At 39.1% G+C, this 20,653-nt stretch overlaps 1 protein-coding gene across 1 annotated transcript; it reads right to left on the bottom strand.

Annotated features, from left to right (window-relative positions):
- Positions 1 to 1,068: 1,068 nt before the first annotated feature.
- On the bottom strand, positions 1,069 to 1,584 carry LOC126700526 (uncharacterized). The gene has a single exon (XM_050398720.1). It carries the CDS (start codon positions 1,582 to 1,584, stop codon positions 1,069 to 1,071), a length of 516 nt encoding a protein of 171 aa, XP_050254677.1.
- Positions 1,585 to 20,653: the final 19,069 nt, after the last annotated feature.

Here is a 20,653-nt window from a genome sequence, read left to right as displayed (position 1 = left end):
TCAATCCAAACGGCATGACCTCGTAGTGATAGTTTGCGTTCGGGGATATAAATGCTGTCTTTTCTCGGTCCTCAGGCGCCAAGGCAATCTGGTGGTAGCCTTGGAAGGCATCCAGGAAGCTCATCCTCGGGTGCCCATACGTGGCATCTACCAGCTGATCAATCTTGGGCATTGGGAATGGGTCCTTGGGACACGCTCTGTTCAAATCTGTGAAGTCCACACAAACTCTCCATTTACCGTTCTTCTTCTTCACTACGACAGTGTTTGCTAGCCATCTCGGGAAGAATATTTCTTTTATGACCCCGGCTTCCTTCAGCCGCTGAACCTCCAGGTTTACTGCATCGACGTGTTCTTTTGATGCTCTTCTTGGTTTCTGCTTCTTCGGGGGAAATGATGGGTCCACGTTGAGCTTGTGGACAATGAACTCGGGGTCTACGCCGGGCACTTCGTACGGGTTCCATGCGAAAACATCTACGTTCTGTAAAAGGAACAACAACATCTCTACCCTTTCCCGGTCATTCATGCTTGTGCCTATCTGAAAATACTTGTCAGTATCTGGAAGAATCCTAACCTTCAGTACCTCTTCGGCCACGTCCGCCCCCGCTTCCCCTCGGAGCCTCTGTAATTGCTATGAAGTTTCTTTATCGGCCCGCTTAGCTTGTCCGGGTTGTTCACTTTTCCATGTGGCCGCGGTGATAAGGTACTGTCTCGGCACTTGTTGGTTCCCCCTTACCTCGGCAATTCCATACTCAGTAGGAAATTTTACTTTCACGTGGAGGGTGGACGGGACAGCCTCCATGGCGTGAATCCACGGCCTCCCCAGGATTGCGGTGTACGGCGAGAATGATCGGACTACTATGAAGGTAACTATAACTCCCTTGCCTTCCATATTCACTGGGAGAGAGATTTGTCCTTCGAGAATTACGACTCTCCCGTCAAATGAGACTAGCGGCGTGTCATACTTCGCCAAATCTTAGGTCCTTAATCCGAGCCCTTCGAAGAGGTCTGGGTACATGACGTCAGCCCCGCTCCCTTGATCAATCATTACCCTCTTCACCAGGAACCCGCCTATCCGGGCCGTGACCACCAAGCGTCGTCATGGGGTTGGACTGTTCCTTCCAAATCGTCTTCCCCGAACGAGATGTTAAGCCGTCCAACTTTCTTCTTCTTCTCGGCTGGTCCTCCCCCCGTGCAAGCCACTGTCAATACCCTTTTTGTCGCTGCTGTTCCTCTTGGTGCAGCATGGATGACTTTGATTACCCCCAGTGGAGGCGGGAGGGGGTTGCTTTTCTGTTGGACGCCCTGTCTGGCTTCTTGGTGAGCAGAGTCTGCAATGAAGTCTTTCAGGTACCCTGCCTTTACCAGCTGCCCGAGGTGATCCTTTAGTACCCGACACTGCTCGGTGGTGTGTCCCTTGTCTCTGTGGTAGGTGCAGTACAGGTTTTGGTTCCTCCGAGATGGGTCGCCCCCCATTTTGTTTGGCCATCTGAAAAATGGCTCGTTCTTGATCCGCTCCAAGATTTTGTGCACGGGCTCCTTAAATGCCACATTTACCCCTTCAATTTGCACCTCTGGTTCTTGCATTCTGAAGTCTCTCTTTGGTTTTGTCGGCAAAACGCCTTGCCGAGATCTCCCAATTAATGGGGCTTTCCCCCTGCTCTGCAGCCAGTCATCCTCCAGGCGTTTGTACTCCTCTATACGCCTCATCAGTTGCCTCATATCCTCGGGGGGTCTTTTTGTCAACAACTCCCGTAACTCAGAGTCTTCGGGAAGCCCCATCCTGAAGGTGCTTACCGCAATTTTCTCATTCCCTCCACCAATCTCGTTGTAGAGTTCCCAGTATCGGCTGGCATAACTCCGAAGGGTTTCCCCGACCCTCATCTTCATGGAAAGTAGTGCGTCAACCGGCTGTTGCACTCGGCTACATGTCACAAATCTACTGCCGAATTCTTGTATCAGCTCGGCAAAGCTGCGTATGGAGCCTTTCCGTAACCCATTGAACCATCTCAGGGCCGTTGAACCGAGGCTAGAGGGGAACACTTTACACATCAGTGCATCATTGTGTGCATACAAAGACATCATGTGGATGTAATGACTGACATGCTCCACGGGGTCTGTCCTCCCCTCATAGGAATTGAATGGCGGTCGCGTGAATCTGCTATGCATGGGGGCCCGTTCAATCTCATCGGAGAATGGAGACCGGGCTGCCATCCGCAGGGCTCTGCTCATGGCGTCCATTGCGGCGTTATGGTGCTGCCGCTCCTCCGGCGACTCTGATCCTCGGTCATCATATCCATACGATCGGGAACGGTCCCGTTGATGACGTGTCTCCCGAGAGTGCCGATGTGACTCTTGAGAGCGTGATCGGTCTCGGTACTGTTGCGTACCAGATCGGCTGGAGCCCTCCTCGCCCCGATTTCTCCTTTGTTGGGGGTTGCGGTTCCTTTCGTGGCGCCGATCCCTTGCTTCCAACTCCAAATCCATTACCAACCTACGTAACCGCTCCAACTCTCGGTCTCTATCATCATATTGCCGATGCGCCGAGACGCCTGAAATCGTCCGGTGTGTCTGGGCCGATCCTTCTCCCAATCCGGACCTTTCCTCTCCTCTTGGATGCTCCCTATCCTCCCGCCGTTTCTGCCTTCTCTCCCTCCACGTCGATCCCCGAGAAGATCTTATAGAACTGCTCGGAGCACGCCCTCCTGAACGCTCTTCAGACATCTCCCTTGTTTGAGTCTCAATCGAACCACAGCTTCGTAGGAGAGCCCCACGGTGGGCGCCAATTGTAAGAACCAAGTACGAGACTTCTGGGCCTTAAATTACTTGGGCTCACAACTTATTTGTAGTGGGTTTGAGGATTTCCTACTTTGGGTCGTTCTCGGCAGAGAGACTCAAAGCAACACTCAGTTTATTCTTTCTCACTTGATCGTTTTCTCTCAATTTTTCTTAACCCCTTCTTCTCCCCAATTTCTTCTATTTATAGCCAAGGTTAGTGGGGAGATTATGATTACAGTCACCGTTAGTGCTACTAAAGGTCCAATATTATCTGGTTAAAGTGGATGTTTAGGTGAGAGGGCGGTGCAGCATTTATGACCTTGGAACTTGGTTCCAGATTGATCGATTATGTTCGGCAATCCAGTTTCCCATGCATATCATGACCTTCCCGGACACGGCCAATTCGCTTGCCCGGGAAAGTTAAACCGATCGTCTGTTGGAACTCAAACCCCAAAACTTGTTTTCACGTTAAGGCAGTTTCAAGAAAGGCGTAGGGTAACTGGACCTTTCCGCTGGGCCTGCATCCAAAACCGGTATGGGCCTGGGCCCAGGGCCTGTATGGGCTTGGGCTCAATGCCGGTATGGGCTTTGGGGTCTCGGTGCCGTACAAATCTCAAGTCTCTCTAGGGGTATGGAAACTCGATTGTGAGGATGAAGAGAACCAATTGGCCCTAAATCAAGTTGGAGGTTGAGTTACTGCCTCAAATCTATTGTTTGTTACAGGTTGAGATGCAATTTGACCAAAAGCTCTGTATGCAAGCTGAGATCTACTACTTGGTGGCTGAGATGTAGTTTGAGGTGTTGCAGTCTGCTTTATTTTTGTAGATTTACTACCTTGTGCCTACAAAGAGGGTTGTACAAGTCACATACACATGAAATACTTGAGGAAATGAATATAGTTCAAAGCATGGAAATACTTACATCTCTTGATTTAGCAAGTCTATCTCTTCTCTGCCATGGAGTTTCACCAGTGATGCTTGCCTTGCACCCTCTTGCATTATGTCCTTCTTTCTGGCACTTCCCACACTTAATTGTCTTGTTCATACTAAAAACTCTATAAGGGTTCCTTGGCTTTTCAGGATCTCTTTTTCTTTGCTTTGGTGGTCTACCAGATGGTTTATTCACATGAGGAGCAACAGGAGCAGGTTGGTTAGTCTCAACCCACTCAGACTAGCCAAGCATTAGCTGTATTATCTCTTTGTAAGTTTCAACGAATGTCTCTTTCAAGTAACAAGGATGCACATAGTCCTCCAATTTCTCCAGGTTCTTAACAATAGCAGAGATCCCATGTTTGCAAGGAAGTCCTTTCAAATCCCAAATCCTACAGCTGCATGTTTTCCTAGCCAAGTCAACCACATGTCTCTCACGACTATTATCAATCTCATACATGAAGCTGCCTACTGGAGTAGCACTGAAAGGTATAGATTCATGTTTTAACTTCTCTAATTTGTCTTGAATATTAGGACACACATTTCCAGTGTATTTTGCTATACATTTCATCTTTTTGTATTGTTTGGTCATAAGCCTAACTCTGATCCACTCCAACATTGCTAAAATTGGCTTATCCCTAACTTCTAAGATCATGGCATTAAAAGATTCACTCAAGTTATTAGCTAAACAGTCACACAAAGCTCTACTACTAAAGTAAGTCTTAGACCATTGTGCAGGGTTGATGTCAGCAAGATACTCCCATGCCTTGACATCCAAATCCTTCAGTTCTTGCATTCTTCTCTCAAACTCCCTGATTGTTGTGGCTCTAGCACATCTCCACAGTGCATCCTTCAACTCCAACCCTTTATGATCCATTTTAAAATTATTATAGATATGCTTCACACAATACCTATGCTCACAAGTTGGGAACAGCATCTCAATTGCAGGTTTAAGGCCCTAATTCATATACAAAACAGATTAAATAAATATGTTAGTTAAACATGTTGAAGTGAACTGAGGCATATATTATTGAACTTTAAATATGTGGGTTAAATATGTTAGTACAATCGTAGGTCATACCTTTTGTCTATCAGTGATGAAGACCAGATTAAGTTGCTCTGGATTCCCAATGTCATCTGAAAACTGCTGCAGAAACCATACCCATGAATCTTTGTTCTCTTACTCAACAACAGCAAATGCAACTGGGAAAATGTTATCATTTGCATCTCTAGCTATGGCAGAAAGTATTTGCCCCCCAAATCTCTCGTTCAGGTGGCACCCATCTAAACCAATGATTGGTCTCCAACCTCCCAAAAAACCAACTTTTTGTGCATTATACCTGATATACATTCTCTTAAATTTGGGCTGTGCATTTTCGTCTTCCATTTTAGTTTGCAAAATAACCCTACTTCCTTTACCATTCAATCTTATCATCTCTGCATAATCTCTAAGCTTCCCATATTGCAGCTGTTCATCCCCAGTAATCAAGTCAGTAGCTTTCCTTTTTGCCCTATACACTTGACTGTAACTTATGTCAATTTCAAATGCTTACTTCACATGATGTTGAACACCAGCCACTTTCCAATTGGGATTTTTGTCAAACTCCTGCATAAACTTCTTTGCAACATAACTTGAAGTCACTTGGCTGTGTTTGAAGGATCTAAGGCAAATGCACTCTAGATTGAATGTTTTTATTTGGAATGTCAATTCCCCAGGTAGTTGAGATGCATAACACCTTCATCCACATTCATTTATGTAATAAACTGATATCTTCTTCTTCTCATTCAGCTTGAACTTGATATCTACTGACTTCTTTATAGCATACTCCCTCAATGCCTCCCTAAATACCTTAGAGTTTGGAAACTTCATTCATTTCTTTAACTCTGGTTTTCTCATGTCAGTTTGGACATTAAACTCAGGTTCTTTTACAGCAGGTGGTGATGGCTGATCATCATTAGACACTACTAGACTTTCCATGTCATCTTCAAGACGTAGGTCTATCCATTCACCCACTTCAAGAGGTGGGTCATTGTCAATTGCAGTAGTCCTATGTGGGGCTACATACACAGGTAGATCCTCATGTGTAGATGGCCCATCATCTCCCTCAAAGGGCCTATGTGGGGCTGCTACATTGACATTAACTCCATCATGTGTAGATGGCCCATCATCTACATTTCCAAATACATCATCATCAAAATCTGGCCCCTCAAACCCTTCCTCTAACCAATCAAAATCTTGTCCACCATCTTATTCAGCATCCACCTTACCTCCCTCATGCATATCATGCACATCATCATCATTCTGACCCACCTCATGCACATCATCACCATTCTGAGGTGCCTCATGAACATCATCATCATTTACTACTTCCTCATTACCAAATGGTTGTTCAACTACAAGTGGCTCCTCACCACCCTCAACATATAGTGTTATCTTATCAGTAGGCCATGCAACATGAATCTCACACATATAAACTACATCATCATCTCCATTTATAAGCCTTAACCCTTGCTCCAAATTACCTCCAAGAATAAGATAATGAAATCTATTTGTACTAACTGCCCCTACATCAGAACAAATATCTTGTATTTCAAAATAACTAAGTTTATCTGGGTCAACATTATCAATAAAAGAAGTACTACCTCCTAAATATACCAAATCTGGGTTCCACACAAACTGGCCACCATGATGAATCTCAAAATTGAATGTCAAGTCAGCCATCTGCATTTAAAATACAATAGAATAAAGTATGAGATGGGCTTGCATGTGGAAAAGTATCATGTGGTCCTGTGGTCCACACAAAGCACAACACAGAAACAAACAATATTATTAAAAAATTTTGTTCTGTTTTTGGGAGACAAACCCATGGAAAGGGAAAGCAGAAAAGCAATAATCAATACTATCGTCCAACAACTCCACATTGAAGAATAGAAGCAAAACCCAATTTCATGAGAAGCATAGCTTAGAATTGAACTTGTTTGCATTGCCCCTTTTTTTCATTTTTTTTTTTTTTTGGTGACAAGGATATTCCTTTGTTGGTGACTCAAAATGGATGTAATTGGCACAGAACATATCTTTATGACAAGCATATTCCTTTTTTTCACATTTGGTTTGAAAATCAGAGTATATATGTTGGCACAGAACATATTCACAGTATGTAAGCATAGTAATCCTCAGGTTTAACAGAACAAAAAGCTTGTACTTTAGGAAGCAAAAACCCAGTTTGATGAAATTAAAACATAGTTGTTTAACAAGCACTACCAATTCGATCATAGCACTACCAGTTAGATCACAAGCACTACCAGTTCCATGGTTAAGCAAAAACCAATTTGGAAGAAAGAATTTTAAAACCCAATTTAGAACCCTAGGTTTCAAAAATTAAAAAGTAATAATCCTAATCTACCTACAACAGCTGAACAGAGGAGCAACTGTGTCTCCTTCTTCCTCGGCTCGGTTTGCATGCACTATCAAAACCCAGTTATCTCAAGCGAAGCGAAGTGCATTGCATTGTCTTAGGTGATTCTAATCTACCTGCCACAGCTGAATAGAGGAGCAACTGTGTCTCCTTGTTCCTCTGCTCGGTTTGCATGCACGATCAAAACCCAGTTATCTCAAGCAAAGCCCATTGTAGGATCTTAGTTTGGTGAGCAAACTGGATGGTAGTGAGTGAGTTTTGGGAGTGAGTGTTTTGATCTGGATGGGAGTGAGGTTTTTACATAATATGTGTTAGAGTAACGGCTGAGGGAGAGGTGGGTTATGGCACAGTAACGATGAGAATCATAGGTGGGTAAAGTGTCAAAATTTAAACCACGGGTAGGCACATCAAATTAGAGGCAAACCACAAGTGGGTAAAGTGTAATTATCCCAAAAATAAAAGAAAACCTTTCCATATAAGTCTTCTGCTTAGTTTACAAGCTACCTTGAGCTCTGACAAAGAGAGATTGTGTGTTTCGGATTGGCCATGAGGCCCAGGACACATAGTCAAGTATGGGGAATGTTAACAAGCACCAAACGGTGCTCGTTAAGTGCAAAAAAGATTAAAAAAATTATTAAAAAAAATCTATTAGAAACAGTCAAAAAATATATCAAATAGTACCTACAAAACTGAAAAAATGATCAGAAAAAGACAAAATTTTCGTCAGAAAAAAGTAAAAAAAAAAAAAAAAAAAATTTGTGGTTAACGGGCACCACAAGGTACCCGTTAACACATCCTGTCAAGTATTATACTCAAAAAGTTTTTTTTTTTTTAGAAGCATTATACTCCCCATTTGGCAAAAATTATTTTTGCCAACTTATTTTACTATTATATTTTTACTAATATTCATGAGTTCTATTATACTTTTTAGTACTATTCATGGGTCATATTATACTATTTCCACTAATTTTTACCTTTATTTATAGAACTTTTAGCAAAAAATTTCAGTTTCAGCAAAATAAACAGATCCCAAACGAACCCTCAAAAGGTAAAATTTGCTAAATAATATATTTTTAATATTTATCATTTAAATTCACTCTATTTTGAAACTATTTGAAAATCTTTTTTTTTAAATGTTTTCAAAAAAACGCCATTTATTTTAGCACTTGAAAACATTGAAATCCAAAACTAAAATTTATAAATAAAAATAAAATAAAATAATTTTATAAAAAGAAAAAACAGTTATTTATTTTACATTACCACTTTCAAAATACATAATACATCTCATACTTTATTATCTTACCTCTCTATTTAAATATTCTTTTAGGTAAAATACGGTAATACCCTAAGGTTTAGGTTAACGTCTGACCAACATGGTTCCTAAATACTATTTATTACTCTCTTTTTTCTTTTTCTTTTTTTCTCTTTCTCACAATTATTAGGGACCAAGTTGGTCAGTTTTGAAAAGTCTTGAACTTGGCTAGCATTAAACTAAACTTTAGGGGTATTGATGTTGCGGAAGTCTGAAAAAAACACACACGATACTCTCTTTGATGGAACAAAAATTAAACTATTATTTTTTGGTAATAAACCTCGAATCCACGAGAGGTTCTTTGAATCCATAAGGTGATAAATTTGAAATCTACCAAAGAAAAAAATAGACAAAAGTCTAAATTTTATTAATAATAATCTCTTCCAAAAACATTTACAGACTTAGGGGCTATTTAAGGGCTCCATAAAACTTGATAGACAAATAAATATATTCTACAATAGGTCTTAATTAATTCCTAACCATAACAAAAACCAAATTTGACCTAAAAAACATTAAAAGCATCTAAAAACAAGGAAATATATGCCCTAAACCTATAAAAAAATTACCAAAAATAACAAATTACATAAACTAATTTGAAGATTATGTCCTACATCAGACTCATCCACTTGAAAAAAACTCGTCCTCAAGTTGATATTCGAAATCTGAAATCTTTTGATCCAAATAAACAAATACTTTATATGTTTTAATAACTTGATCTAGTTTTGAAACTTGAATGTTACAAACCCATGGGTAGAACTTACCCTTGAAAACCAGCTTGCAAGGGAATGGTGCCCAAGAGCTTATAAACATATAGTTAAGCTTAAACTTAACCAATGTGGGACACTAGGATCATAACATACCACCACGCTCTGCAGCTGATGTCCATGATGGCTCACTCTAGCGACGCTGACCCGTTGGTAGCGTTTTCTCTTTATGGTGTCTCTAGTCAACTATCAATAATTTTAATCCAGCCTCTAAGTCGCCCCTTTCGGGATCCAACCACAAAGTTGCAACTCATTTGATCCCATACTCAATGAGTTACACCCGATTAATTGGGGTGATGGTTGGCTCTAATACCAAATGTTACAAACTCATGAGTAAAACTCACCCTTGAAAACCGGCTTGCAAGGGGAGGGTGCGCAAGAGCTTATAAACACATGGTTAAGCTTATAGTTAACCAATGTGGGACACTAGGATCATAACACTTGAATCCTTCATAAAATGTAGCATAAAATTTCTTCTCATCTACCTTTAATTTATTTGCAACATCAATCAACAAAGGGTTGGTAATAAAATTAAAAATTTCTACTCCAAGAAAATCAATATATCGTGTAGTCATCTTCAACAAATTAACTGAAAAATGGGGATTGTGAGTTGTAGATTCATTCTCATATTTGACCTCAATTGAATCTTTCACAATATTCTCAATAATTACCATCTCTTGATTTTTGTCATTATCCACAATCAACTCAACCTCTTTTCTTTGAACTCTTCATCAAAATTTTGACAAGTGGTATCTTCAAGTTTCAACTCAACAACTTGTTGCAAGTCTTGTCATTTTTCAACCACTTCAAAATTTTCTTTAGAAATTGGCTGCATCTTGTTAACCCTCAAACCCTTTTCTTTTCTTGATACATGGACTTAGCTGTGATAGTTTTGGTTTTGTGGTTGACCTTTCATGTTTCGAATATATTGCGTTTTATATGAATATATTGATTTATAATCAACACTAGTATAATCTAGTATATCATAATAATCATTAGGAAATCATAAATCAATTAATACCCTTTTCATTATTTTCCAAGAGCGAATTGGATGCTTACCTCGACACCTTCTGTCAATTTGAATGTCTTCTCACCATTCCTCTACTTCATCGTCCAATTTATTAGATACAAACCATACTTATTCTTCATTGTAAATCTTGCAAAAATTAAAATACTCTTCCAAATCAAGAAGCCAATTAATAAAATCCAACTTACACATATCTCCATCAAAGAATGGAATTTTCTTATAGTTAGGAGTGCGTCTATGAATATATTAATCATCGTTGTTGTGAGATGATTTCCTAGCAAGAAGAGTAACAATCCTTTGTAGGATTTCGCCCACAAGTTGTCTCTCTTCACGAAATTGGTGGAATCAACCCTAGTGTGAACTGTGTTTTCAACTTCATTGTTGTAGTTGTGGTGGTTACCGTCACACCAGTTAGCCATTAGATCAGGGTAAGTCAAGGCTCTAATACTAACTAATGTCATGGAAGTCTGAAAAAAAAAAAAAAAAAAAAAAACAAAAAAAACAAAAAAAACAAAAAAAAAAAAAACAAAAAAAAAAACAAAAAAAAAAAAAAAAAAAAACAAAACAAAACAAAACAAAACAAAAACACACACAATACTCTCTTTGATGGAATAGAAACTAAATTGTTAGTTTCTAGTAGTAAACTTTGAATCCACGAAGGGTTCCTTAAATCCACAAGGTGATAGATCTAGAATCAACAAGAGAAAACAATAGACAAAAGTATGAATTTTATTAATAATAATCTCTTCCAAAAACATTTATAGACCAAGGGGCCTATTTAAAAGCTCCATAAACTTGATAGAAAATATATTCAAAAATAAATCCTAATTAATACCTAACCATAACAGGAACCAAATTTGACTTGAAATCATTAAAAGCACCTAAAAACAAGAAAACAAATGCCCTAAACTTAAAATAACAGAAATTGCATAAAAATACAAAAAAAATAACAAATTACATAAATTAATTTGAAGATTATGTGTAGGTATTAACTGTATTTTACCTTATTCATTTTTATTTTATTTTACATTACCACTTTAACTATACACTCTACATCATTTCATACTCAATTCTTTTTGTAAAACTAAAATAATTTAGGGGTCGAATAAAACAATAGTATTTAATATATAGATCTAGTTACAGTAAACATCTATATTTAGATGTTACTATAGCAAAATGCAAGGATCTCAACCATGTTAAAGCACTAGGTGTAAGGTTTTTTTGAACAATTGGTGTTATAGCAAAATGCAAAATTACTAAAAGCGAGTTTTAGAGCATCAAATGGGAATGCTCTAAAATCTTGTTTACAAAACATTATTCTAAAAAACATGCTAGATCCCCAAATAATTATCAAAATAATATCAATTTATAGAATTTTTATTAAAACAATATTAAACTCTATCGTAATATAAATATAGGAATAAAAATCATCTAATAAATTAGGTTCTCTAATTAAATTCAAACACATAATTACTTTGACTAATGAAACACAAACAATATCATTTTTTAAGGACAATTTGTTCAATGTAACTATTTGTTTGGATTTGATTGAAGAACATAATGTTATACAATGAGTGATTTGGAAAAATATTGTTTATATATGAGTTTTTTTAATCATTTTATGACAAGTATGAAGTTATTTGTGGGGTTGACATTTGACCAGAGAGGATTGTTTCCCCAAATTAATTGCCAAACTTGGACTTTTTTGGCACTATTTTAGCCAAATTTGTGGGAGTTTTTTGTCTTTAGCCCTTTCTGCAAAATAAGTTGTTCAAAATTAATTAGATAAAATCATACTTAAAATTGATTATGTTACGAAAAGATTAGGTAGATTAATCATGTTATCATTTGAAAAGCAGATATTAGGAAAACCTAAATATAAAACGTTATAATACATTTTAAATATAAAAAAAGATACCATTTAAAATTTTTCTCTTAAACCAATGATATATCGAGCCACTTTTGAAATCAGGTGCTCAAATATTCGTTTGATGTAATCTCTTTTAATTGTATTCCAATTTTTATTTTTATTTTTATTTAGACTAAATGTATTCTAGTTAAGTTTAACAAAGGAGAACTTGAACTTGCAAAACTTTTTTTTTTTTTTTTTTGGGTGAAAGTACTTGCAAAACTTGGCAAACAATGGAGAGAAGGAGGGAAATGGGTGGCTTTTTTTTTTTTTTTTTTTTTTAGAGAGTTTCAACTTATGGTGTTCGCTCCTGATGATAGCTTTTTATCATCAAACCAAGATACCAATCGATTTTTGGTATAAACGGAGATTGAATTTCAAATATTTTCTTCATTCTTATGTTGCCCTCAATGTTAAGAGTTTTATTTTTGTTTTCTTTTTATGAACAGTATATAGGGTTTTATATTAATACAATTTCTATATTTTTCATTGAAAAAAAAGTGTAATTGATTTTTTTTATGAAAGTTTATTGATTTATAACTCTTTCTTTAGCCCTAAAATAATTATTTTGGTTAAACTCCTATATCTTGAGATGTAATTTCCCTTGAGACTGCCGTTCTGAATCCGAGTTGAAGAAGGGGCTGACTGGTATGGATGTATCTTCCACGAAGCTTACCGGACCCGATTCTATGGGAAATGATCTCATCGGAGTGCTTAACCAAAGGGAAGATGCTGGAGATACCGAGCTACATGAACCGATTGGGGTACAGAACCATGGCAGTTCTGGTCAGCCTTCAGGTGGTGTTGCAAAAGATGGAATTGAGGGTATTGCAATTGGGGGTGATGCAAAAAGTGCTGAAGCGGAGAGGATGGATCTTGAGGGTGGAGGCGAAGTTGGTGCTGACCTTTGAGGTTTGCTCCACATCAAACCTTTTTTAATAATGAATTGTATTGTTTGGAATTGTAGAGGAGCTTCAAAGCCCTCCTTTCAAAAGCATGTTGGTGAGCTGGTTCGGTATCATAATCCAACAATTTTGGTAGTAATGGAGACTCGTGTTAGGGCTGATAAGGCAAAAGGAGTCATTGACAGATTACCTTTTGATGGATCAGTGCATATGGACACCATTGGGTTTTCGGGTGGAATCTGGATGCTGTGGGATTTAGAGAGGGTGGAAGTCACTCCGTTGGCTAATACTGAGCAGGAAATCCATGCTACAGTTAAGGTACGCAATACTAACTCTAGTTGGCTTTTTACTGCTATGTATGTGTAAGGTTGAATTTATTCAACCATCTAATTGGCTTTATTCCGTGCCAAATTTGCTTGTAATTCAGCATTTAGAAACCCTGTATTTAGGTGGGATTATTGTAAGGGTAGTGAGTGAGATAGAGTGAAGATTGCTCAAGAGTGTGCAAGAAAACAGAGTGTCGCGGCTGGGACTCGCGGGTGGACTCGCGGCTTCAACCCGCCAGAAGATGCACACGTGCCAAGCATGCTGGAAGATGAACAGTCATGCTAGCTGGAGCACTACAGGACAAAACAGGACAACTGGCCATACGGTTAACTCGCGACTGGAACTCGCGACTTAGTCAAGCCGCGAGGTCAAGCCGCGAGCCACCCCTGTTTTGGAAAAACCTGACGTTTCGCATTCCTCTTCACTCCAGTATAAATACCCTTTTAACCCACGATTGAAAGAGAGCTTCCAGAGAGAATTTTGAGAGAGAAACCCTAAAGAAAAACCAGATTGTTTCACCCACAATCTCTACCTTAGAGTCTCATCAAATTCCCTCACTCTCTTCCTCTCCATTGTCAAATCCTTGAGAGGCATTATACCAAACCTGGTTCTCACCATCATCATCTCTGTGAGACAGTCGTTTGGAGTTCTGGGAAGCAGTTAGGAAGGAGCCAATCTTCATTGGTTGATGCTACGGTGTAGTAGCGGAATCCGGAAAGCTAGAAAAGAAAAAGGTTCGGCGCAACCTCGTTGGAGCAAGAAGCTTGGAGGGCTTAGGTGCATTGGGTAGATTAGGCTTGGAGGGTCTATTGCTGTCCTTGTATCCCAACTGTATTTTCTAGTGGATTGATTACCGCTTGGAGGGCGGCGGAGAGGTTTTTCGCCGAGGTCTTCGGTTTCCTCTTCGATAACACATCTGGTGTTATCTCTGTGTTTGCATCTTCCTTCCTCTCTATCTCTGCCTTTACATTATCTGTTGTGGTTTATTTTGTTATGGCTTAGATAGTTGTTTAACCAATTCCATATTATAGCATATGTTAAGTTTCCGCACACTAGTTGTTTGACATATTGCTTGTGTTGGTTAAGTTGGTTTTTGGGGGTCTAAACGTTCAAAAGTGTTTTTGTACACGTTTTTGAACTTTCAATTGGTATCAGAGCGGGTACACAGCTGTTTGGTTTCATTACCATTGTGTGATCCTTGACTCCCTTTTTGAGATGGATAGGTCTCAATCCCTTAATGCACCTCCATATTTTGATGGAAGTAATTATGCGTTTTGGAAGGTTCGTATGAGAGCTTTTTTATGCTCTATTGATGAATCCGTGTGGGATGCTGTTGAGATTGGTTGGACCAAACCTGAGGCAGCCAAATCCACATGGGATAAGGCAGCACTTGCTGCATCTAATGCTAACAGTAAAGCACTAAATGCTATTTTCTGTGGTGTGTCTCCAGATGAATTTCACAGGATTTCTCACATTATCATTGCCAAAGATGCATGGGAGATTCTGGAAACAACTTATGAAGGCATGAAGAAAGTGAAAGATACCAAGTTACAAATGCTGACCACTCGGTTTGAGGAGCTCAAGATGAGTGAGGATGAGTCTTTCGACTCTTTCTATGGGAAGCTAAACGAAGTGGTTGTCAGTAAGTTTAACTTGGGGGAGAAAATGGAGGACTCAAAGATTGTGAGGAAGATCCTTCGATCATTGCCGGAAAGTTTTCGTGCTAAGGTGACAGCTATTGAAGAGAGCAAGGATCTTGACGACATCAAGGTACAGGAGCTGGTTGGTTCTCTACAGACCTATGAGATGTCGCTGCCAAATCAACGGAAGAGTAAATCCCTTGCTCTAAAGACCACTAATGAGAAGGTGGAAGATCAAGGCTCATCGGGAGAAGATATGGTGGACAAAGATGTAGCCTATCTTGTTAAAAATTTCAGAAAGTTTTTGAAATTCAAAAACAATGGAAAATTTGATGATAAGAGAAAATTCCAAAATTCTGGAAGGGAGAAGAGGGATTTCAAAAGGAAAGATGGAAAAGAATCCCAATCCACACAAGGTGTCACTTGTTTTGAATGCAACGGGCATGGACACTTTAAGAAGGAATGTCCTAATTATTTGAAATCGAAAGGCAAGGTGTATGCCACGACCCTGAGTGACTCAGATTCGTCTGACTCAGAATCTGAAGAAAGCTGTGATGGAGAGGGGAACTATTCAGCTTTCATGACTATTGCTCATGTTGAGTCTTCGGATGAGTTGAGTTTGCTTGTTCAAGACCTTGGAGAACATAGTGATGATGAGTCACTAGGAATTGTTGAAGAATCGGAAGCTGAAGAAGAAGAAAGCACAGCAACTCTTCAAGAAAATTACAACTCACTCTTGGAGAAGTCAGGTGAATACACAAGGGTAGCCAAGGTTGCTGTGAGAAAGATGAAGAAGGCTGAGGAGGACTACAAAAGTCTCCTAATCCGGTATAGGGAGGCCAAATGTGAGATTGAAACTCTGAATGGTGAGCTGTCCGAAGCTTACACTAAAGTGAGATTTCTTGAGAACGAGGTGATGCAAGCAAATGCTAAAATAGAGAGGGTCACCACCAAGAAGCTAGATGATGTTATATCTTCTCAAAAGAGCTTTTCAGACAAATCCGGACTGGGATATACCGGAGGAAGTAGCTCAACTGGAAATGTCACTAAAGAAGTGAAGTTTGTGAAGGCCAAAGATCCAGTTGTAGCTGACCCTACTGGTGTGAAGCTCGAGGTGGAGGAGAAGAAGAATGTGGTGGACCAACGGATGCTGAATCATCGTAATCAGTCTGTGGGCAGGTCTGAATCTCGTGCCAAGTCACGTCCACGACCTCAAAGAGGTCCTAGAGGACTGTATGTGTGCCATTATTGCGGACTTCAAGGGCACACTCGACCAAATTGCCAAAAGTTGAGAGCAAAGAACAGTGCAACTCCTCAAAGGTCAGGAGGACCAAGAGTTGATAGGAGAACTTGGGCAGGCGATCAATCTAGAGAGCAACATGGAGATCCCGGAATGATGAACGTGATGAAGATGATTGGTGCATTCACCAACTGCTTGGAAAGCTTCTCACGAAGGTTTGAAAGCCCTAACTCCCGTACCCAATCCTTTAAGGAAATCACCCCAAACGCAAGTGACGTGTGGGTGAAAAGGGGTACTCATGCATAAGCATTACAACATGTCCATGCATTAATACTTCCTATGCTTTGTGACTATGTTTGTGTGGTATGCTTGTTGTTTTTGACTTTGGTTGTTTGCTTGTCTTCTTGTGAATATGTCTTAATTGTGTTTTATCAATCTTTTTGTGTCTTGAGTCAAAAATCCAAAAAATTACATAAAAAAATTTGAAAATCAAAAGGCTTGATTGACTTTGTTGAGTTTTGTCTCAAAACTTGTTTTGCCTTGTACCTTTGTACTAATGGCTTTGTGCATTTTCGAGCATTGCTTGTCTTCATGCACCTATATCACTATGGGAAATATCTTGAAATCTATGTGATTGTTGTAAATAGATCTTCAAACTTGTCATGAATGATTAGTGAATGGTTATGTTGATCTTGAAACATGCATAGACTTGTGTCTATATATCTTCCCACTTTTTATTTTTTTGCTAAAAAGAGCTCACCAAATGTAAATCTCCAAATGAAAAGAGATATTGAGCTGCAAAAGCCTGTCGCACATTCTAGTATTTGACTAGGAAAAAGGGTAAGCGACCTTATATTAAAAGTGAAATTTCATTCAAAAAGGCCAAAGGCCTGTTCTTCAAAGAGAAATGTTACATATCCCTCTCACAATGAGAGTTGATTGTCTCAAAAAGATCAAAAAGATCAAATGTTATGTTTGAAAGTGGAGTCAAATGAAAAGCTCCAAGTTATGTTATCAAGTTGTGTGGGAAGTCATATATTCATATTTCTATAATTGAGATTGGTCACATGATCTAGTGCTAATTGTGTATGCCTTGGTTGAATTGATCATTGAAGCTTCACATTAGACAAAGAACTATCTCATTGTTGATATCCACACACAACACACAAGTTTATGTTCAATAAATGCCATATTCATTTGTGTAATTGTACTTGATAAAATGTGTTTTCACATGCTCAATCTTTGTTAATTCTAGCACAAAAAGATTTTTGAGTGTTTTAGGTGTTTTTGGAAAGTATTTTGTTGAAAAATCTGAAAATTTCAAAAAAAATACATTTTTGCCCTGTTTTGGCGGCTCAGTCGCGGGTATGTCAAGTCGCGAGCCTCAGTCGCATCTTCGCTGGTCATGTTTTGGCGACTTGTTCGCGAGTGGAAGGTCCAGTCGCGAGGATCATTCAGAGATTTTCGCGGCTCAGCTCGCGACTCACTCGCGGGTAGACCTTCCAGTCGCGAAAAACACTTAGAAAAATTTTTCAAAATTTTGCTCTTGAGTGATTTGGCGGCTTGAGCTGGCGACTGTGTGGCGACTTAATCCAGTCGCGAAAATCGCGTGTTTTGCAGAAACAGGAGCAGTTTTTAAACTTTTTCAGTTTTTCCCTCGATTTTTTGTGACTGTTCATCTTCTCTCTAAACTCTCTCCCTCCCAAACACTCCGTGCTCCCTTTTCCAATCTCTTGTGTTGCACTCTTGTAGCTCAAAATCGTCAAGTTACAGGTATGGGTTTTCTGTTTTTCACTCTTTTCTACTTGATTTTGTGCTTTTACCCTTGATTTTTCGCATATGATTGTGTTTTTGAAATGGGTTTGTGTTTCGGTCTCTGCTCCTTGTTCTTGCTTAGCTTGTGGTTGTTGTTGCTATAGTTTGTGTTAAATGATTGTCATATGCTTATTGCTCTTCATCTTGTGCTTAGCTAAGTGTTTATTTTATTTCAATCTGATCTTTGAGCTGTTGAGTGATTTCTATTGGTTCGTTCTGAGGTTGTGAGTTTTACTGTGCTAGATTTGCATGCTTTTAGTGTGTTAATCTGTGGGAAGCTTCTGTTAGGCTCAATATACTGTTTGTGTGTCATATCATTCCTTCCATTATCTGTCTCAATGTCATTTATCTGCCTTTAGGATAGTTTCACCATGTTGTTCATGTGTTTCCTATCCTAGGCTTGGTTTATCCATATGTTTGAACTAAGTAGCTTGTTGCCTAAGTTTTTGAAGTTCATTTGTATGGTTGTTATCTCTCTCTGATTATTACATGGTTCTGACTGGTTATGCACATATATTGCTATATGTTGTTGTGGCCTTTTCTGATTGTTCACAGATGGCTCCCTCACCTCAGAAGAAGAAATCTACTGCAAAGAAGGCTGACAAGAGATTAAAGATGGATTCTAGATTGTTTAGGTCTGTTCACCACTTTGAGAGATACAAGGATAACTTCTTGAATGCAGGAATCATTCAAGAGAGATTTGTGGATTTGGAGGACTTAAGGCAAACTTTTATTCCCAGTTGTTTTGAAGGAAGAGGATGGGAAAAGCTTTTGGGTGGTTTCCCTGTTGTGTGTGAACCTTTAATTAGGGAATTTTACTCAAATGCTGTGATAAAGGATAATGAATTGAGTTGCTGGGTGAGGGGTAAAGAATTTGTCTTGGATGCTCATGTCATAGATGATGCATTAGGGCTTGAAGGATTAGATGATGAAGAATTTATCAATTACAAGGATAGGAGTGTGTCTATTGAAACAATTCAACAAAGGATAGGTGGGCAGAGAGAAGGGAAATGTTTGAATACCACTGCCTTTCCAGTGGACATGAGGTGCCTTACCATAATCATGATGTTTAACCTCTATCCCATTAGGAAATTGACTACAATCAACTGTGCTAGAGCAATCTTTCTGATGGATCTCAAAGAAAAGAACTTCATAGACATAAGTTCCCACATTTATGACACCATTGTGGATGAGACTAGAACAACCTCTAGGCCTAAATTGATCTTTCCAAGTTTGCTAATGAGGATTTTTAGGAATAAGGGTGTTCCAATCCCTCAAGACATCAGTCCCATGTCTACACCCTCTGCAATCAACAAGCTTACCTGCAAAAGGATAAGTGTTAGGCTTCCAGGGGAAGAAGATGAAGGTGATGAAGGAGAGGCTGCTCCAATGGAGACTGAAGCAGAGGCAACAGGGCTTGCATCAACTTCAACACCTAGGAGAAGTGGCAAAAGACACAGAGCTTCAACTTCTGCAGACACACCTCCAGATGCTTTCCAGATCATTCTGGAAAGGCTTGATGGGATCAGGGCAGTCCAAACTGAGCATTCTGATAGGATGAGAGCCATGCAAGACCAGATTGATGTCTTGGCTGCTACACTTAACAGCTTCACAACTCAGCATGACCAGTGACCCTTTGGCCATTCCATGTCAAAAAGGGGGAGAAGTTCATTGATAATTCAGAAGCAGAAAAGCAGCTCTTAAGGGGGAGTAATTAGTTGAGGGGGAGTAATGTGTTTATATATGTTTATGTTTTGAGTACTTGTAGTGGTTCTTATGGTTTTGATACACTGTGTTTTGGTGTATAACTGTTTCTAACTCTTTTCATATACTCTTGGTTTAAACTTTAATATATGTTTGATGATGTTATTCAGGTATTTGTTGGTTTGTACCCATATGCTTTTGTAAGCTTTCAGGGTTATTGTTTTATGCATAGTTTGTAGGCTTTATGGTATGTACCTTGCTTAAGTGCAGCCTTTATGCTATGTTGAAATCAATACTTTAATCTAAATGTTCTGCATTTTGGTTTATGTACTGTCACTCTTGTGCCCTTGTAGGATTGTTCCTAGATGCATATGCCTTGTGTGCTATGCATTGGTTGAGTGTTGAGCATACAAGTGTCTTGCCTTGTGCTTGTTAACTTGTATGTCCTTGTGTTCATTCCAAGTGTGAATGAGCACTGTGATCACTACCTTGTGGTGTTCACTTGGTTGATCAAGCCATGGTTTGTTTATTAACTCCATCTTTGCTTGATCTCTTATTGTCTGTTTCATATGCATTTATAATTTTCTGCTTACAATGATCATGGTGTATTGTTGTGTTTCAGGAGTTTATGTTCATATGATTCAAGTGCTTCACAGCTTCTAGAGTTAGGTGTGAGTGAGTTTTGTTCAACTGTTCCCAACTCACATGTTAAGTCTAGAGTCTGTTTTAGGGTTTTGTCACGGAATAGCCAAAGGGGGAGATTGTAAGGTTGAATTTATTCAACCATCTAATTGGCTTTATTCCGTGCCAAATTTGCTTGTAATTCAGCATTTAGAAACCCTGTATTTAGGTGGGATTATTGTAAGGGTAGTGAGTGAGATAGAGTGAAG

The sequence above is a fragment of the Quercus robur genome, chromosome 2, assembly GCF_932294415.1.
Source record: "Quercus robur chromosome 2, dhQueRobu3.1, whole genome shotgun sequence".
Classification (NCBI taxonomy): domain Eukaryota; kingdom Viridiplantae; phylum Streptophyta; class Magnoliopsida; order Fagales; family Fagaceae; genus Quercus; species Quercus robur.
The sequence above is the reverse complement of the archived record's forward strand: the minus strand, read 5'-3'. Positions and strand labels throughout refer to the sequence as shown.